Raw genomic sequence first — 17,951 nt, forward strand, 5'->3', positions numbered from 1 at the left:
GTGGCGAACAAACGACTTTAATGACAATTTGCAAGTAACTGTTGGCCGCAACCACGCCAGAACACAACAGCTCCGAACGTGCTTAGCTTACCAAAACAATGAGTCTGTGTTGCCTTCATGGCCCGTCCAGACTATGGGAAACCAACCAACCAACCCGACCCACCCACAATGATTGCTATAGAATGCTAGTGGGTTTTGAAATCACGTTGGAAAATGGTCCATTTTATAAGCAGATATAATTTTACTTTGCCTACACTTTAGCATGTGTGAGTTTACTGACTGGAGATCAGTAAGTTTTGTTTTTTAAATATGTATATTGAATGTATTTATTGATAAATGCAGTGTTTGAAAAGTCCAGTGTTTACAGTACATCTCATGTTTCATGCAACATAAAAAGTTGGATACCTTGAAGTGGTAAATTGTTACGACGTGGAACTGTAATAGAAAAAACTGTGATATTAAGGCCTCATTTGCCTTTATCTTAAGATCCTCTAATCTATAATAGATCTGATATTGTTTCCTATAATTAACTTAAAAAGTAAAAAATTCATTGAATAGGACGCATTTTTGGGGGGGAAAAAAAATCGCGATTATTTTCCATAATCGTTCAGACCCTATTTCAGATTCATTCACATCTGAATCGTGATACATCTATGAATTGGAAATTTTTCCCACCCCTAGTCAGGATGGGGTACAAAGGCCCAAGACATTGTGCTGAATTTCCATAACACAAATGATTTGACAGTAAATGCTATATCTGCATGAATCATTTCAGGATGATAAATCATTTATTTAAAATTATGCATTTTTACATTTACTGACATTAAAGACTCCGTGTGCCACGGGTGAACTTTGTTTCAGTTAAACTGCAAGACAGGTTTTGCTGTTTTAGATGAAAACTACTATTTAGTTGCTGTAAAATCAGTTTAAAGCCCCATCAAAAACCTTGTAGAATGTGATGTTATGGCTTCGGTCAGTGGGATGAGTGGCTACAAACACATAAAGCAGAATTTATTCATGAGAAAGCTAAGCGGGCATTCACATGGGAAGCCAAGTTTTAGGTTATGGATTATATTTGCTTTTTATCCACCAGTTAAGATCTTTTTGATGTGAAAATCAGCTTTGTTGTTTTAGCAGTATTTTCGGCACACTGTATTTGTGCACATACTGACGACAATTCCTCCAATATGATGAGCCAGCGAAGACAGTGTTGTGTGTTCACAGCATGAACAAGCGTTTGTTTTTTGTTGTTGGTGGTGGTGGTGTTTATTTTTTTTCCTGACTGCAACATTTAAAAAAAAAAAAAAAAAAAAAAGCCTTCAAATGCAGAATGGGATGGGCCAACCTCATATCCAAAGCATTGAGGGTTGCAAATTTTATGCAGCTCTATGCAAAATTGGAAAATACTGGATTTAAGCATTATGAGGTAAGAACTTGAGCTGCTATATCCCTCACACATCTCATCTCAGCTTCATACAGGCTATCAGGATGCTAAACTCCACTTCCACTACCTCTGCCCTTAGGCCATTAAGAATGACAAAGAGCTTTGTTTTGTTTTTGTTTTGTTTTTTTGTTTTTTTCAAATGTTCTAATTTCTGAGTCAATTTGTAAAAAACAAAAAACAAAAAAAAACATGAAACTCTTACAAAAATGTATTAAATTGCCAGCATCTCAACGAAGGGGCATATTCTCCCGTTCCCCGCTTAAGCAGTGTTTTAAGTGGAACAAAATAAGTGCTGATACCCTCCCTAATATATATATATATATATATATATATATATATATATATATATATATATATATATATATATATATATATATATATATATATATATATATGTCTAATTTCCTGTATTTGTTTTAAAAAGTAGCAACTTTAAAAAATATAATTTTCAGTTATTTAATGTTGTTAAAAATATAAATTTTCAAAGCATTCTGATTCGATTTTTTTTAATGTCTATAAGAATAACCGTAAAACCACGTTTTGTTTTGTTTTTTTTGTTTTTTTCCCAGACTATAATCGTACAGCAAAATCTGAAACCATTGCACCACTACCTACCTGTGTAACCGGTGAAAACTGGCACAGCCAACGAAGAGGTATTGTGAATTGTGAGGATGCCTGCAAGTCTTGGATCTTGGAGTTTTCTTGAGGCATGTGAATTCCGTAGAGATCAGTATGGAATATATCTCATACCTCAAATGTGAAGTTGACTTGCGTAAGAAGTTATATCCTGTATGCATTTTGTATTTAATAAATATGATAAAAGTAGTTTAATCAGTGTTCTGTGCTCGTGACTGTATGTATATTTGGAGCTATTGCATTGGTTGAAAAGCGAGTGTGCCGGCTGTTGATTAAGTGTTGCCAAGCAACGTTTTCTGAATCACACACACGCGCACACACACGCAGGCACACGAGTGTGCGGTACTCCTGTGGATTTCACGACAGGCATATGCCAAATAAAAGCAAATGTTTCAAAATGTGACTCACAATTGCCAGCATTAGAATGAGCTGTACTTTGACACAAACTCCAATCCACTAACAGGAGGCAGCAGCCGCTCGGCGTAATGTGACCATCAACCAGTGGACCATGAAAGCATTCATTGAATCAATACGTGCAATATGATGTTTCACCTTCAAGAGGCGCTAGTCCTTAGTGCAGCTTCTTGAGAGCGCAAGAGGAAAAAAAAGTCTCTGGGATAATACGTGCACCGCTAGATTTGACAGGAGACGCCCTCATTGAAACGTCGCTCCACCCAGAATGCATACAGCACATTGAACGAAGGTGCATAATTGACAGACTTAAGTCAATAGGAGAATCTGCACAGCCAAAAAAAGTGTGTGTAAGCGCACTTTTTCTGACTTAAGCACATGGAAGAATATGCCCCTAAATGCTCAACACCCAAATATAATTACATAACAAAAACTAAGTTGATAAAGACCTTGAGAAGTACAGTTTTTCAATGTCTCTAAAAGGTTTAAAATAGGAGTAGATACATTTCAGTTCAATTTTGTGAGGAACTAGGTTGGGTTAAACAACACTGAATGGATCAGTAATTTTTGTGTATTTCTGGGCTCCACTTGGTCTTCCAACAACTCAATCACATCCTTCAGTAAATCGCCCACATTAAAAACATTTTGAGGCCGGAACCCAGTGACAGAGTACCATTAATCACCTCTAACCAGAATTACAACAAAAGGCTGTTGTTCAGGGTACAAAACAACGACCTAAACAGTACTGATCCTGTCAGAGGTTACTTCTCACACTGACTCCTGGCAACACATCACCACTATCCTAATTCAATTCCACTGGCTCCGGAGACATCTTTTCAACCCCCTCCATGTCAAAGACTCACCTTACCTCACTGACTTCCTCAACGGCTACAGTGCGTCTTGCGAGTCCTCAGTCACAAATCACTGGCCTCTGTCATTTCCAAATCCACAAAGCTGAATGTCTGCATATTTTTTGTTTGTCAAAGGATTCATTCACAAAGTTGCCTATCAGCGGTGGCCGCTAGTCATTCAAGGAGGGGAAGACAATTTTTTTTTTCTGGCTGGCCTACTACATAAATGTGTTTATTTACTCTTTAATCCTTTGACTTCAAGGACGCATCTGTTGAGGAAGGACGCATCTGTACTTGCTCCTGCACTCGCTCGTGAATCTAACTACTTGTTGATTTTTGCATTGGGATTTGTAACTACATTGTTGCAGAATGCCTGGCGGAAAAAGAGACGACGAGATTGAGGAGATAAAATCTTCTCTTAAAAAACTCAGTGGAATGGTTGCCGAATTACTTGAAATGAAGAAGAGCATTGAGCCACTTCTTCAGGAAATACAGCAATTGAAGAAAGAGACACAGGAAAAAGATCGACGCATTGTTGCCTTGGAACAAAAAGTGGATGATTTGGAACAAAATCTTCGTATCAACGATGTGATAGTCACTGGTATCAAGATCAAGCCGCGCCGTGGCCCTTTGAGAGCTGCGGCTAGCACGAGCACGGAAGATTCTGACCAATATTCAGGGAACGAGACTGTGGAACAGCAAGTGACACTTCAACTCAGAGATTTGGGATTAACTGTTGATCCTGCGCACATTCAGATGTGCTTTTCGCTTCCAACTGGAGGGACACGACCACCGGCAGTTCTGATCAGGTTTGTTGACAGAAAGAAAAAGATTGCTCTTCTGAGAGACCGTCACAAGCTTCGTGGGAAACATGTCTACATAAACGAAAATCTCACCAAACGAAATGCTGACATCGCCAAAAAGGCTCGACAAATGAGAAAGAATGGACTTATCGAAAGCACGTGGACAAAAGACTGCCGAATTTTTATTCAAACTAAAGATAACTCTGGTCAACTAAAAACACGAATCGTGAAAGGAGCTGAGGAATTGGCTGCGCTTGAGAGACAACAGTAATTCACAATATCACAACAACAACAACAACAACAACATCACTAATTACCCAAAGCTGGAGTTGTATATGATTATTTGCTGACTTTGCCAAGGCTAACTCTTGTTTATACACCTGCATTGATAACATGTATTGCTGTTCCCGTTTGAATCTAAATATTGTCTGGCTCGAATTCCGTTTGGACATTTGTTGTAACAGTCAAGGCTACATGATAAGGCTGTATTGTGGCTCCAATGAATCTGCTGTCAATACGCAAAATGGGGGTTGGTGGTCTGGTTCCTGGAATGCAGCTGGCGTGGGCCGCTCTGCTGGGTGAGCTAGGCTGGGCAGCGCACAGGAGTCATCAGATCCACAACATGCTAGCAACCAGTGGTGCTACCTGACCAGAATCGAGTGCTGAAATTGCTTGAAAGCAATGGGCTGAATGCAAGCCGATCTACTCTTCTGGAAAGCACAACATGTGTGAAAGCTGATCCGAGGTCAGCGAAGACCCTACTGGTGAAAGAGAAGAATTGCGCTTGCCTTGGCTGCTCGCCTGGCGGGGTGGGCTTGCTGGTGGCGTCTGGGGACCGACTCACCAGTTCTAAATGACTGGGACTAGCCACAATCTACACACGGACATTCAAGATGAACTGAGCGAGCAGTGTCTGGGATAGTATGGGATGGATAACGATAAAAATTAATGTCTATTCTAAATAATGTATATGATTGATGCGTTATAGTAATGGGTCGATGGGGACGGGTCTCAAATAAGCTTCGGCTTCTACCCGTCAGCCCTTCTTTCGGATGTCAATGTTGCAAATGATGTGATGTGATTGATGTAAACTGTAATGTGTCCGAAAGGAAAAAATGAATAAACTAAACTAAACTAAACTCTAATTTTATCTTGGTAGGGAATACAATCAAATGGCTTCTGCCATATTATCTGCCATGCTGGGTAACTTGCTCGCAGGTGGAGCTGCTGCATAAGGCTACTGTGTGCCTGGCTGTGAGTGTGAGTAGCTGTTGTCGCTGCTCATTGTGAAAAGAAACCGCAGAGTGACAGAAGAGAGTCGCCTAACACACTAGTCTTTTTAATAAAGACTAGACCAAAGTCTACCAACAGTTCAGAACAATGGAATGAAAACCTTAGAAAATGCTTGGGTGGAGGTTTATACTTCAAGACCGCTGATTTGCTTATTTCACTAGCCTGGTTTACATTCCGATTAGAATGAATCCGAACGGCCAAACGGAATGAAAATTCTCCATATAAATGCATCAATCAGAATGAAAAGGCTTAATCCAAATGGAATTTTCTATACGAAATCACAGGGGTGGTATATTCCTTTCATCATTCCGAATGAGCATCATGTACACACGTCATTCGGAATGGCGAGGCTGCGCCCGGCATGCACATGCTCTGTCTTGACGTAAATGTGTCATGACGTCATCGTTTCCATACCACTAAAATGGCGGCGTCTCCCCAGAGCTTGTCTGCGAGGGGAGAGCTTGTTTTTAAGTACTTGAAACTTGTTTTTATCAAGATGTTGCTTCAATAAATGTGTTAACACTATCACAACTACTGTGCTAAATGACGAAGAACTCCATCTTGATAAATCACGTGATCAATGTCTGTGAGTCCCGCGGCTGCAGCGGAGCTGATCCGATTAAATGGGGGAGCATATAAACGGCAAATGGGAATGGATCATGTCACATGTAAACAGGTGACCAGAGATCTACATTTGGAATGATTTCAATCAGAATGACTACGAAGTCTCCATGTAAACCCGGCTACTGTTAATCAAAGAGCGATTCCGCCTCAGACAGATTATCCAATTGTCATGCAGTAACCGAGCATCCAGGCCAGCCCACTGCCCATAGACCTCCAGAGATGCTGCGTGTTCGATGGGAGGGATAAACCTCAGCATTAATCAAATGACTGTCAGTTTCACATAGTCGAACAACCCAGCATACGTTTCCCCACAGATGCTCAGCATCCGACTGTGTGAGTGCCATGGCACAACAGGGATGAATGAGAAGGGAGTCGTTTCAGTTACCTGTGATAAGTAGTGATTAGTCGTGATAAGTAGTGATTCTGAACACAAGACTAAGGTATTATAGCAATGCATAGTTTGTCAATGAAATGTCACACGGGAGTACATATTTCACCACTATCCTCTATTTGCGCTTTTCTAATCGATTTGATCAACCATGAAAAGTATGTATTTATCAAAATGGTTTTGTGTGTCTGTTAAGTGTACACATTTGGAGTATGAACCGGGCATGTTTTAAATTTTAACCAACAATGCAAACACTAAAAAGTAGTTACATTGCAACTGATTTTCACTGTCAATCAAGGGGCCTCCTCACACTGCTTCTCATAATTCTCTGTCAATTTCACAATTGAAATTAAAACCATTATCCATGCAGGCTAAAAAAAAAAAAGATTTCTGAAAATATAAAACCGAGAAAAACTTGTGTTTACCTTGTGTTTTAGCGCTATTGCCTCACAGCAAGACAGTTTCTCTCACCATTATTTTCTAACGAGTTGTGTCGTGTGGTGTGCTTGTGTGGGCTTTCTCCTGGTAGTTTGTCTCAAATTCCAAAGAGGACTGCTATGTTTATGTGAGCAAGCAGGAATGGTTCTCTAACTTCATGTGCCCTGTGATTATTCCAGAGTCAACTGGTGTAGGCTCCAGTTCAAGCAAGACACTGAACAGGACAAATTGTAGAAGGGATGCACGGTTAATGGGTACTAATTCGGTATCGGGGTACTGCCTCATTTAAAACTATAGTATACTGTGTTTTGTATAGTACCGGTACTTGCAGCGTCGCTGCTCGCCAAGTGACCTTACCAAGAGTCATAACTAGTCCGAGGAGTTAGCAAACAAGTAGCAGAGTACCGTCGCGGCGTGGGTCGCTGCCCTGCCCAGGAGGCCGCGTGCGCATGTGCATGTTTGAGTGAGTGGGGTGGAGGAAAACAAAAGAAGTAGCAGCGTGGTTTGACCCACGTGTGCGCAACAAGAGAAGAAGCACGTGCGGAGGAAGACAAAAAGAAAAAGACCATGGAACGAATGATGGCTGCAGAAAAATTAACAATGACGCAGCTGGTGGAGAGAGCAGAGTAGTAGTTCATAAAGGAGGTTCAACAAACTGTGAGATGAACCCTGAACAACGAGTTGACATACCCTCCGATAGGAAACTCTCCGGTACCGCTCAAAAAGATAACTGTGCGGAAATGCCGGATATACGCGGTCTGATAACATTCTCGCAACGAATATTTAATTCCACCTTCATTAATAGGGTTGTTGTCAAGAGAACATGCCATGTTCGTGACAAAAGTGGACTTTACGGTCTAGACTACTATTTACGCAAAAAGTTGCCGCAGTGGACTGAATGAGTGAGGAACTGAATTGTCGTGTGTGGCTGAAAGTAGGTGGGTACAGGGAAAAACCTGCTATCGACCAGGTTAGGTTCATGGACCATGTTACTACGGAAACTGACCGAGAGCTTAAATGACCTCTTTTCAGTTCCCTCTTACCCTCTGGTTTCAGTTATTTCCCTTTCTGAAACGAGTTCCCACTTTTCAGGGTTTCTTTGCCCAGGTTTCTCACAAAACCCGCTTTGTGAAATATACCCCAGGAGCACAAAGTGCTATTTGGAAGTTTTTTTGGACTGAACTCAAATGCGCAAGGCAAAGCTAACACAGACGTAACGGTCTACAGGCAATGTTATAAAACCTGACAGGGGAAAGGCGGAAACACCTCCAACCTCACAATACATTTAAAAGACAAGCACCCTGACCTGCATAAAGAGCTCAAAGATCGACACGTAGGCCTACCGTACTTTCTGGTTGATAACCTGCTACTTTTCCCCCTTACACACTGTCGTTATGAATGACGAATGCTAAAAGGAGCAGCTACTACGAGTTGTTCTTTCAAAAAATCTCACGGGACACACCACCCAAAAACATTACAAAACTTTGTTTGCTGATTAGCTCAGTAGTAGAGCAACGTCCGTGACCCAACTAGTACATTTAAGCTAGTCTTCAATTCAAGTGGAGCTCAAGACATTCTCGTTCTCTCTCATTCATACATAATTAAAGACACAAGAAAAAAAAAGAAAAGAAAAAAAAAGAAAAGAAAAATAAAGTCTTTAATTACTTTTTTTTTTTTTTTAGTTGTTGTTTTGTCTCAAACTACATTTTGGTACCGGAACCGATACCAAAATGTTGGTATCATGACAACACTAGTAGAAACTGAACGAATCCTGTTAAATGCCTGATGATTCCATGTGAGGTTCAAAAACTGATGCTCTGGAGGTCAACTGGTGTTTGGTCCAGGGGTATTTTAACCAGATGAGTGGTATTTTACATACTAACAATGACACTTAGTCACTGTTATGTGCAGAGTTTGGATCCCAAAAGCGCAGACACAAAGGAGAATTTAGCTATTTATTCACATAACTTGACTTGACGAGAAACAACAAGTTACACTTTATTCGCATAACATCAAAAGGCGTGGAACTAACTTGACTTAACCAGAAACAATGAGAAGGCATCGAGGAAGAGAGAAGCAGGTGGCCAGCTAGACAGAGGAACACTGGTAACAGAAGTCCGACAAATCCGACAAAGACACACACTTCTCAGAAGGCTTATATAGACAAGGAATCGATCTGATTAGTTGTGGCTCGACATGTGGGTAACAGGACTGACATGGAAATATCTGATTGGCTGTTGACCAAATAATGGGATTAAAGATTCTTGACATCACATAACATCCTAAAACCAGTTGAAACTAGATGCTAGTTACATCAATTCAAAACAGACACTTGTTACATCAGTACTAGGGGTGTTCCAAAAGATATTGTCTGCGATATTACCGGTGTATTTTTTTAGGTGATAAAAATGTGACATATCGCGAAATTGACGTGATGACGTAATGCGTAACATTATAAGTTTTCGTGTCAACTTGGACGTACACGCGTGGTTTGCTGCTGCCACCTGTGTATTTACTGTGTATTTGACTGTTAAATCTAAGTACAACTGTGATTCTTGTTATTAGTTTGTCTCCGTGAGTAGATTATATTCTGTGTGGGATTTTAGTTTGTACTCCTGTCCTCCGCTGTGTCTTTGCCCACTTCTTTCTCTTAGTTGCTCTCCTCTGTGTTAGTCAGAGAGCCTTGGGTCATATTGACTGTTTGTCATCATAGTTTTTCATTAGCTATTTTTTATTTGTTATGAATGTTTCATACTCTCAGTTAAATAAAGCTCTGTTTGATTTCTCAAACATTGCCTTGCCTCCATTAGGCCACATTTGACCGCTTCTTCCTAGCTATTAGCTCGTAATGTGCAATGGTGAAATAGTCAAACAGTTCCAGGACTGATAACGATTAACTGACTTCATCAATGAAAAAGAGCTAAAATTTCCTATTTTGTGTGACAATATAGCATATCTAACATTTTTGGTGCGTGCATGTGACAGCTTGGGATATGTGATTGGCAGCGCTGAACACTGAAGCCTTCTGCATAAAGGACAACAGTCACAACTGCTCCTTAATTTGGTGGAACCACATCAAAACAATGGGTGAATCCATTCAGAACTTGGGCAAGAAAAAGAGAAAAGGACTCAGGAGTATTACTTTTTTATGTGGAAATAACACTGTATTTGAGTGTCAGTGGAAGAGGAAATGGCAAGTACACAGTTGACCTATCAAAGGTGTGGTGCCAAGGAGCAACACAGTACTCAACAATCAAGGTTTCTGACTCATATCTACAACTAAGAACCAGTCACTTGTGTATTGATCTTTTCCCGCACTTGTACTTGCAATCACAGAATATTTTGATGGTGAAAGATTTATCAACAAGTGTTAAAAAGCATGATTTTATCTCGGTGGATTCATTTGATTTCCTTTTTTTTTTTTTTTTTTTTTTGAAAAATGAATTCAAACAAACTAAGGACAACCAGCCTCCTGGGTTGCAGATGTCCATCATCAATACATAAATGAATAAAAATAAATACATTAAATAAATAAATAAATTGCTCTAAATGTGCTTTGTATTGGCCACAATTAGTTTTTCTACTGATCCAATTGTAAAAAGTTATTGCACACTGTAATGTCAATAAGTACACTGTGATCACATTATTTTACAGTAATTGGATAACTTAGTGTCTATAAATATTGACACAGCAAAAACACTACTAAACTTTATGCTATGATATAAACCTACAACTAAATGTTCAGAAGTATGGGTTGGATTTATGTAGTTGTTATACAGCATCATTTTTGCTTGTCATTAAAATGTATATGATTTGAAAGCCTTTACATGTTCTTTTTAAGATAAGGATATAGATTTTTTTTTAGGATAATTTGTGAGATGAACAGTATAATGTGTATAATGTGTTATGCCCTGATAAAATGTGCCAAATATTTGCTGTCTGTCAAACTATGAAAGGGATACTTGACTCACTGAGATTTTTACAGCAGCAAAAATGTACTATTTTGTCCAAAATTAATTTGATAACTTCATTATTTTTCATGTATAATGAATACCTTAAAAACTAATGTTTACACATGTTGTCAACTGTAGATGACATCACCAGTGTTGAGGAAGTAGGACACGTCCTGTTTTCTGTGTTTGGTCAGCAAACTGAGCCATGATTGGTCGTTATCTCTTTCCTCAGCACAGGTGATGTCATCTTCAGTCGACAGCAAGTGGAAAAAAAAGTTTTTGAAGGTATTAATTGTACATGAAAAATAAGAAAGTTATCAAATTAATTCTGGACACATATTTTTTTTACTGCTGAAAATGTCTCAATGAGTCAAGTATCGCTTTAACTATAATTTTGAGTTTCCGGAAGTCCCGGTGCACCATGGCTAGTGTCAGATCTGCCCCCCCCCCCAAAAAAAAAAAAAAAAAAAAAACGAACAAAAAAAGTGATTTCACACCCATCATTCTTCTTAATGCATGCCAGCTTTTACATATTGATAGAAAGCCTACATTGTTTAGATATTTATTTGCAATTATTTACGGTTAATGCATTGATGTACTTTTTTTTTCTCTCGGAACTCGAAATGTCCGACAGTATTTGAATGCAGCTGCAGTTCCGCTCGCCGAACGTAGCTCCCGTTTGCTAGTTGTGAACGCCGGAAACTTATGTCGGATGCTCATACAATGACAGACTCATTAACAGACTGATTAACATTCTTAGCATCCTTAATTGAAAATTAAATATAATTTTCGAGGTGGCGTCGTGTTGATGTTGGAAGTCGACAGTCGAGTGAGGACGAATCAAGCTTGGCCCCCTTGAGCCTCCTTCCGGGCGCTGCGTGGATCAATTTCGAAATACAAACAAGGCAATTGCATAGACATCAATGTATTACATGAAAGGCTTTTATTTTGAAGTTGGCCTCCACAGCGTGCTCCGCGGACTATGTATGTACCACCAGAGTCCCGAACCGGGGTGTTGGTTTGACGCATACGGATCACGGCTGTTGCACCACTCATTTAAACATGTACCGGGTACTCGAGCCATGCGACTGGATTAATTTTTCACCAGCACAGGCTGTACAGTTGCCAGGATTTGCGGGTGAAATGGTTGCAGTGTCGAGCCCTGACTGTAAACATGTCTACCACCCATCAAGCATTTTGTCACTACGGCAAAATTCCAACTCACAAAAACATTTGGATGTAACAGAACATAGGAACAATAGCTTTTTATAATCCAGAAGACAAAACTCGATTCAACGATTTAGCAACTTTTCAACGATTCGATTCTTAAAATGACGATGTATCAAATTAATTTGATTTATCGCCCAGCCCTAGCTTGGACATGTGTTATACATACCTTCAGGTTTTTCATGTTTTACAAGTGCTCAGTGTGGCCACCGCCAGTAGTACAACATAGTACAACATCAAGTTGAGAAGGGAGGCCACATTTAGCACTTGAAAAACATAAAATATAAATGAAGGTATGTATGTACAACATGTGTCCAAGCTAGAGATTTCTATTGTTTTTACTTTTAGAAAGATCACATGATGATTTTGGCGTATTCTTGTTGAATCACCCTGTACATCAATAGGACAAAAGATAAAGTTTGCGTTCAACGTGATTTTGAGTGACATCTGACATAAAAGGGGAATTCAACAGTAACACCAGCTTCTTAGCTGAGTACCTGTTCGCCAACTAGGTCTTAATTATTCAGCAAAAAAACAATAACCTGCTAGTATCTACAAGCTAAATGAACTGTCATATAAACACAGGGCCAACAGGCGAGATAGAAAGATGCGAATGGCTATAGGGGATGCCAAAACTCGGGTGTAACTTCACCTTCAAAATAATTAATAAAAAATTGGAGAAAGAGAAGTCAACTTGTTGCTCCCATTGGTTTGTGCAATTTGATGATGCAATAGCAAGTTACTCGCATGATTTGTTTGACAATACCAAAATAGTCATGATTTTAAACTGTGAGACATGGTCTTATAAATTAAAGGTAATGTTAAAAATTCTACTTTTCTTGTAAATGTATATAAATTATCGATGGAGAACGGCAGCAAATAAAATCTCGCCTGGGGTGCCACATTGGCTAGGGCCTTTATGAACATACAGACCAAAAACACACGCACAGTTGGGCTTGAAAGTTTACATATCCTGCCTTGAAATATGTTAACTTAAGAGCATAACTGCAAATGCACAAAAGCTAAATGTCACAGAGAAATTTTGAACATGTTCAAAATTTGATTACGAAAAATGGTTTCAGATTATAGAGGCTTTGCAATGTTTTGCTACACTAAAGGAAGCCTGCCAAAGTAGCAAAACTTAAAGACACAAATGTTATGAATCGTCACCAAAATTCACATGCACATCTCTACTCGTGTCAACTTCAACCTCTAAAAATATCAATATTTTCATATCAACTACAACCTCTGAAAATGCAGTATTTTGGATTTTACAGGCATTAAGCCTTTTTCTCACCATACAGTGTGCTCATAAGTATGCATCCAGTCGTGTTTGAAAGTTTACATAGCCTTCGGATATGTAAACTTATCAGCACAATTGTAAAAGGAAAAAAAAAAGGTAAATGTTACTTAATGACACAAAATGATATGAATCATCACCAAAATTCACATGCTCATCTACACTCATGCCAACTTCAACCTCTGAAAATATCAGTATTTTCATGTCAACAACAACCTCTGAAAATGCAGGATTTTGGATTTTACAGGCATGAAGTCTTTTTCTCACCATACAGTGTGCTCATAAGTATGCATCCAGTTGTGTTTGAAAGTTTACATACGCTTCCGATACGTAAACTTATGAACACAATTGTAAATGTAAAAAAGCTAAACGTCACTTAATGGCACAAAAATGCATGCTCATCTCCAACCATGCCAACTAGAATTTCTGAAAATATCAAATCAATTGGTAGGCTGTTTTTTGTTGGTGTTGTTGTTGTTGTGGTTGGTTTGTTTTGTTTTGTTTTTTTATGTTATGGGCATTAAGCCTTTTTCTCACCATACAATGCGCTCATGAGTTTACATAGCCTTGCTTTCAAGAACAGCTGACTACAGACAGCTGTTGTGGAACACATGACATGAAATCACATCAGCACCATGGACAGCACTCACAGAAGCCAGCAAACTTTCGCCAAGCTAACTTTGCTTCTTTCAGTCTCAGTCTTCGCATAAACAAAGAGGGTAAATATGAATGTTGATTTTATTGGGGAAATATGAAGTATTTTTCCCCCGAACATGAAACTCTATCAATATACAACATATAAATAACATCGTTAACGCTAGCTTAATGAAACGTGTTAGGTAAACAAACACGTGAACGTCTGACTAAACTAATCTGCTATCATAAATTATACAACTAAATGAACAGTGAAACAAAATAAAACATTTTAATTCACACAGAGATATTAAGTGGACTGTAACTGACATAAGATGGCTATATTATTTAAATTCTAGCACACGGCTGTTATTAATAACACTTAAACTTATCAACCATTCACAGCTAGAGGAAACGTCACAAGGCGGACAATATGGCAATTGATTATACATTAGGTATGTTATTAGTCCTGTGTGCTGTAGTCTTTTTTTTTTTTTTTTTAATGGTGGTAGACTGTTGTTGTAGTTGTTAGCGGGCCAAAGCTAAAAAAAAGAGTGATGCTACATCCACACCAATCAGCCGCTGAGCTACACACAGTTATGTTTCAGGAACTCACCTAAGACAAAAAACGGAAGCTCGGTGTTCTCCAAGTCGTCCACGACCACGACGTCTCCTGGAAAATCGTTTCGAACGGAAAAGAGAAGCTTCGGTTCGGAGGCCGACGGGCTGTGCATGATGCTCAGGTCGTTTTCCCTCAAAAAAGGCAGCGCGGATACGGTGACACTCTTCGTCTTACATTCGGTGTCCTGGTTCTGATCCTCGTCGCCGTTAAGACACCGGACATTTTGCGTTAGGAATGTCAGAAGGAGCCACGCGAGCCCCAGAAGCAGCGGTCTCGGCCCCGGGTTAGTCGGCGCCATCACCGATGCTTGATTTGCTCTCGCTTCCTCCTTGTAGCTTCTCTCGGAGGCTGCCTGAATCGGAGGCTGGGAGCCTGGAGGAGGAGAGTGAGTGAGGGGCTCCGATGCAGGTTGAACGAAACAAATGCTTCTTCTTTTTTGACTCCCCTCGCGTTCGCTTTCTATCACATGGGCGCATATCAACGCATTGAACACGGACCCTGAGGGGCAATCGTGTTGTTGAATTGGAATCGATGAATAAAGTGCCTAAATGACTGAATAAAAGCCTATATCAACTATTCACCAAGGATGTCCTTGCGGGCATATACTAATACAGCCAGTACAGTTTCCGTGCTTACGAATTAAATCATAATATTACTATATCACGTTTATCTTGTTTCATTAATTAATTTTAATTAATCATTTTATTTATTTTATTTACTTTTTTTTCCCCACAAAAGGCAATGATACTGTTTTGTAATATATATAGGCCTACTAAAGTATATATTTTTTACTCTATTTAGATTGGAGCCAAATAGACCCAGTTTTAGAGTTTACTTGGATGAAAGTAAAATAAAGAATTGAACAAAATAAAAGTCACTCAAGGGTTCAGGAACAAACTCACAACCTTTAGCTTGGGAGATTGTCACACTACCACCTGAGCTATGCCCCTCCTACTGTTTGCTTAGCTCCAAGAGGAGACCAAAGACTTTGATCTCTTGGAGTTAGGAAGATTCCAGCTCACATGAGCGATATATTAAGTTACTAACACACAGCTTTGTGGCTCAGGAAGTAGATTGGGTGTCTCCCAAGCTGAAATTTGTTTGTTTTGTTTGTTCCTCCTCAACCCTTGGGTGACTTTTTATTCCAGCCCCGTCCACACTCACACTCTACATAATGTACGTTTAACTGTTGCTGAGCATATGTGTATGTCTATACATATCCATCCATCCATTTTCTTGACCTTATTCCTCACAAGGGTCGTGGGGGGAGTTGGCGCCTTTCTCAGCTGGCTCTGGGCAGTAGGCGGGGGACACCCTGGACTGCCAGCCAATCGTAGGGCACACAGAGACGAACAAACATCCACACTCACACGCACACCTTGGGACAATTCGGAGCACCCAATTAACCTGCCATGCATGTCTTTGGAATGTGGGAGGAGACTGGAGTACCCGGAGAAGACCCACGCAGGCACGGGAAGAACATGCAAACTCCACCCAGGAAGGCCGGAGCCTGGACTCGAACCCGAGTCCTCAGAACTGGGAGGCGTACGTGCTAACCACTAGGCCACCGTGCCGCCCTCGTCTATACATATGTATATAAATAATATATTTAATTTACAGTACATAAATTGTCAATCCAATCAAGAGACTTTAGGTTACTTTGGGTAAAGCTTTTGTGAAGAATGGCTATTTATTTTTCATGCGTAATAATTATGATGAGCAGCCAAATTACAAACAACTTTTGACTCGCCCATCTGCTGTGGTTGCCATATAATACTCTTTGGAGCAGCGAAATGTCAGGGCAACACAGTCTTCATGTCAGCGAGTAAAAAAAAAATAAGATGGTTGTAGAACAGCATATTGATTTGCATCTCTAACTTAAGCTATTGTGACATCCATTTTGAACACTCACCACAGGCATTTTCCACAGCTCGGTCCCGGGTAGCCTTCATGGTGTCCCACCTGACTGGACGAGCCAAGACCTGGGCAACCGCGGAATGGGCCAGGGGCTCCTTGGTCTGCCAAAATGTACAGGATTTTCAAGCCGCCTTGCGCCAGGTCTTTGATCCCGACAACAATGACCGAGAGAAGGCACGAGCATTGAGCCGGCTCCAACAAGGCAAAGAACCCGTCAACGATTACGCAATCCGCTTTCGCACCTTGGCCACAAACAGTGGCTGGAACTCCACAGCATTACAGGACCACTTTCTGAAAGGACTCTCACCCGCCATCCAAGAACTCCTGATACCCGTGGACCTTCCAACCGACTTGGATGCTCTGATCTCCCTAGCGATTCGTGCTGATCATCGCCGACGGGAGTTGACCAAGTCCAGCGGGCACCATAGGAGGGTGGAACCAACCCCCTTGTCATCGCCAATGGAAATCGAAATGCCACAGCTCATCTTGCCTCCTCGACCAGCGCCAAGGGAAGTGCGTAACGTCGAGGAGGAACCCATGCAGCTTGGTCGGGCCCAGTTAACCACCGAGGAGCGACAGCGTCGCCGCCAAGAAGGCCGCTGCTTCTACTGTGGTGAACTTGGTCATCTGGTGGGAACTTGCACCGTGAAAAGAGGTTCACCGGTGAGTTTCCCGTCACCCCGACCTGCTAAGACACAAAGAATCACGCAAGCCCAGATACGCCACCATGCTATGACCATTGACATGCCAGCACTCATCGACTCCGGTTCCGACGAGAGCCTCATGGACTGGGGCCTCGTTAAGCAAGTACGAGCCACCACCGAACCCCTTCCCCGGATCATCCAGGCCAGAGCCCTGAATGGCAAGGAGCTCTTCAGCATCACCCACATCACCGAACCCCTGGAAGTACGAATTGGACAACATATCGAAAATCTCCCTTTCCACGTAATCCAAGCTTCGTCTCCCACTTTGGTTCTGGGACATCCTTGGCTACGTCAACACAACCCCCGAATCGACTGGAACTCCGGGAACGTACTGGAATGGGGAAAAGACTGTATGGAACACGTCTTGGACCAATCAGCGACCAGTGCATCCTCAGCCGCAGTCAACCTGGTGACCCTTGAGCCTCTCGCTCCTGAACCTTGCGTGTTGCAGCTTCTTCCCCCTGATCCTCGCCGGGCACCGAAAGCCCCCGAACCTCGCCGGACGCAGCTCGAAGACCCGAAGCCACGCCAAGTCTCTGCATCGCGTCACGCCAAGTCTCTGCATCACGTGACGCCAAGTCACTGCATCACGCCGTCAAAACCAAAGCCGTCCACGCCAAAGCCGTCCACGCCAAAGCCGTCCACGCCAAAGCCGTCCACGCCGAAGCCGTCCTCGCCTAAGCCGTCCACGCCAAAGTCTACCACAC

At 41.1% G+C, this 17,951-nt stretch overlaps 1 protein-coding gene across 7 annotated transcripts in view; it reads right to left on the reverse strand.

Annotated features, from left to right (window-relative positions):
- The window catches only part of astn1 (astrotactin 1), a 372,478-nt gene extending 357,290 nt beyond the window's left edge, over positions 1 to 15,188 (reverse strand). For 4 of the 7 annotated variants that reach the window (XM_077536498.1, XM_077536523.1, XM_077536516.1 and 1 more), the window contains exon 1: positions 14,618 to 15,188. In XM_077536498.1, coding sequence (XP_077392624.1) covers positions 14,618 to 14,921 — 304 coding nt within the window. In that variant the 5' untranslated portion in view covers positions 14,922 to 15,188. The remainder of the gene's footprint in view (positions 1 to 14,617) is intronic. The other 3 variants (XM_077536533.1, XM_077536507.1, XM_077536490.1) reach the window with 1 other exon arrangement.
- Between the last annotated feature and the right edge of the window lie 2,763 nt (positions 15,189 to 17,951).

The sequence above is a fragment of the Festucalex cinctus genome, chromosome 1 (genome assembly GCF_051991245.1).
Source record: "Festucalex cinctus isolate MCC-2025b chromosome 1, RoL_Fcin_1.0, whole genome shotgun sequence".
NCBI classification, from domain to species: domain Eukaryota; kingdom Metazoa; phylum Chordata; class Actinopteri; order Syngnathiformes; family Syngnathidae; genus Festucalex; species Festucalex cinctus.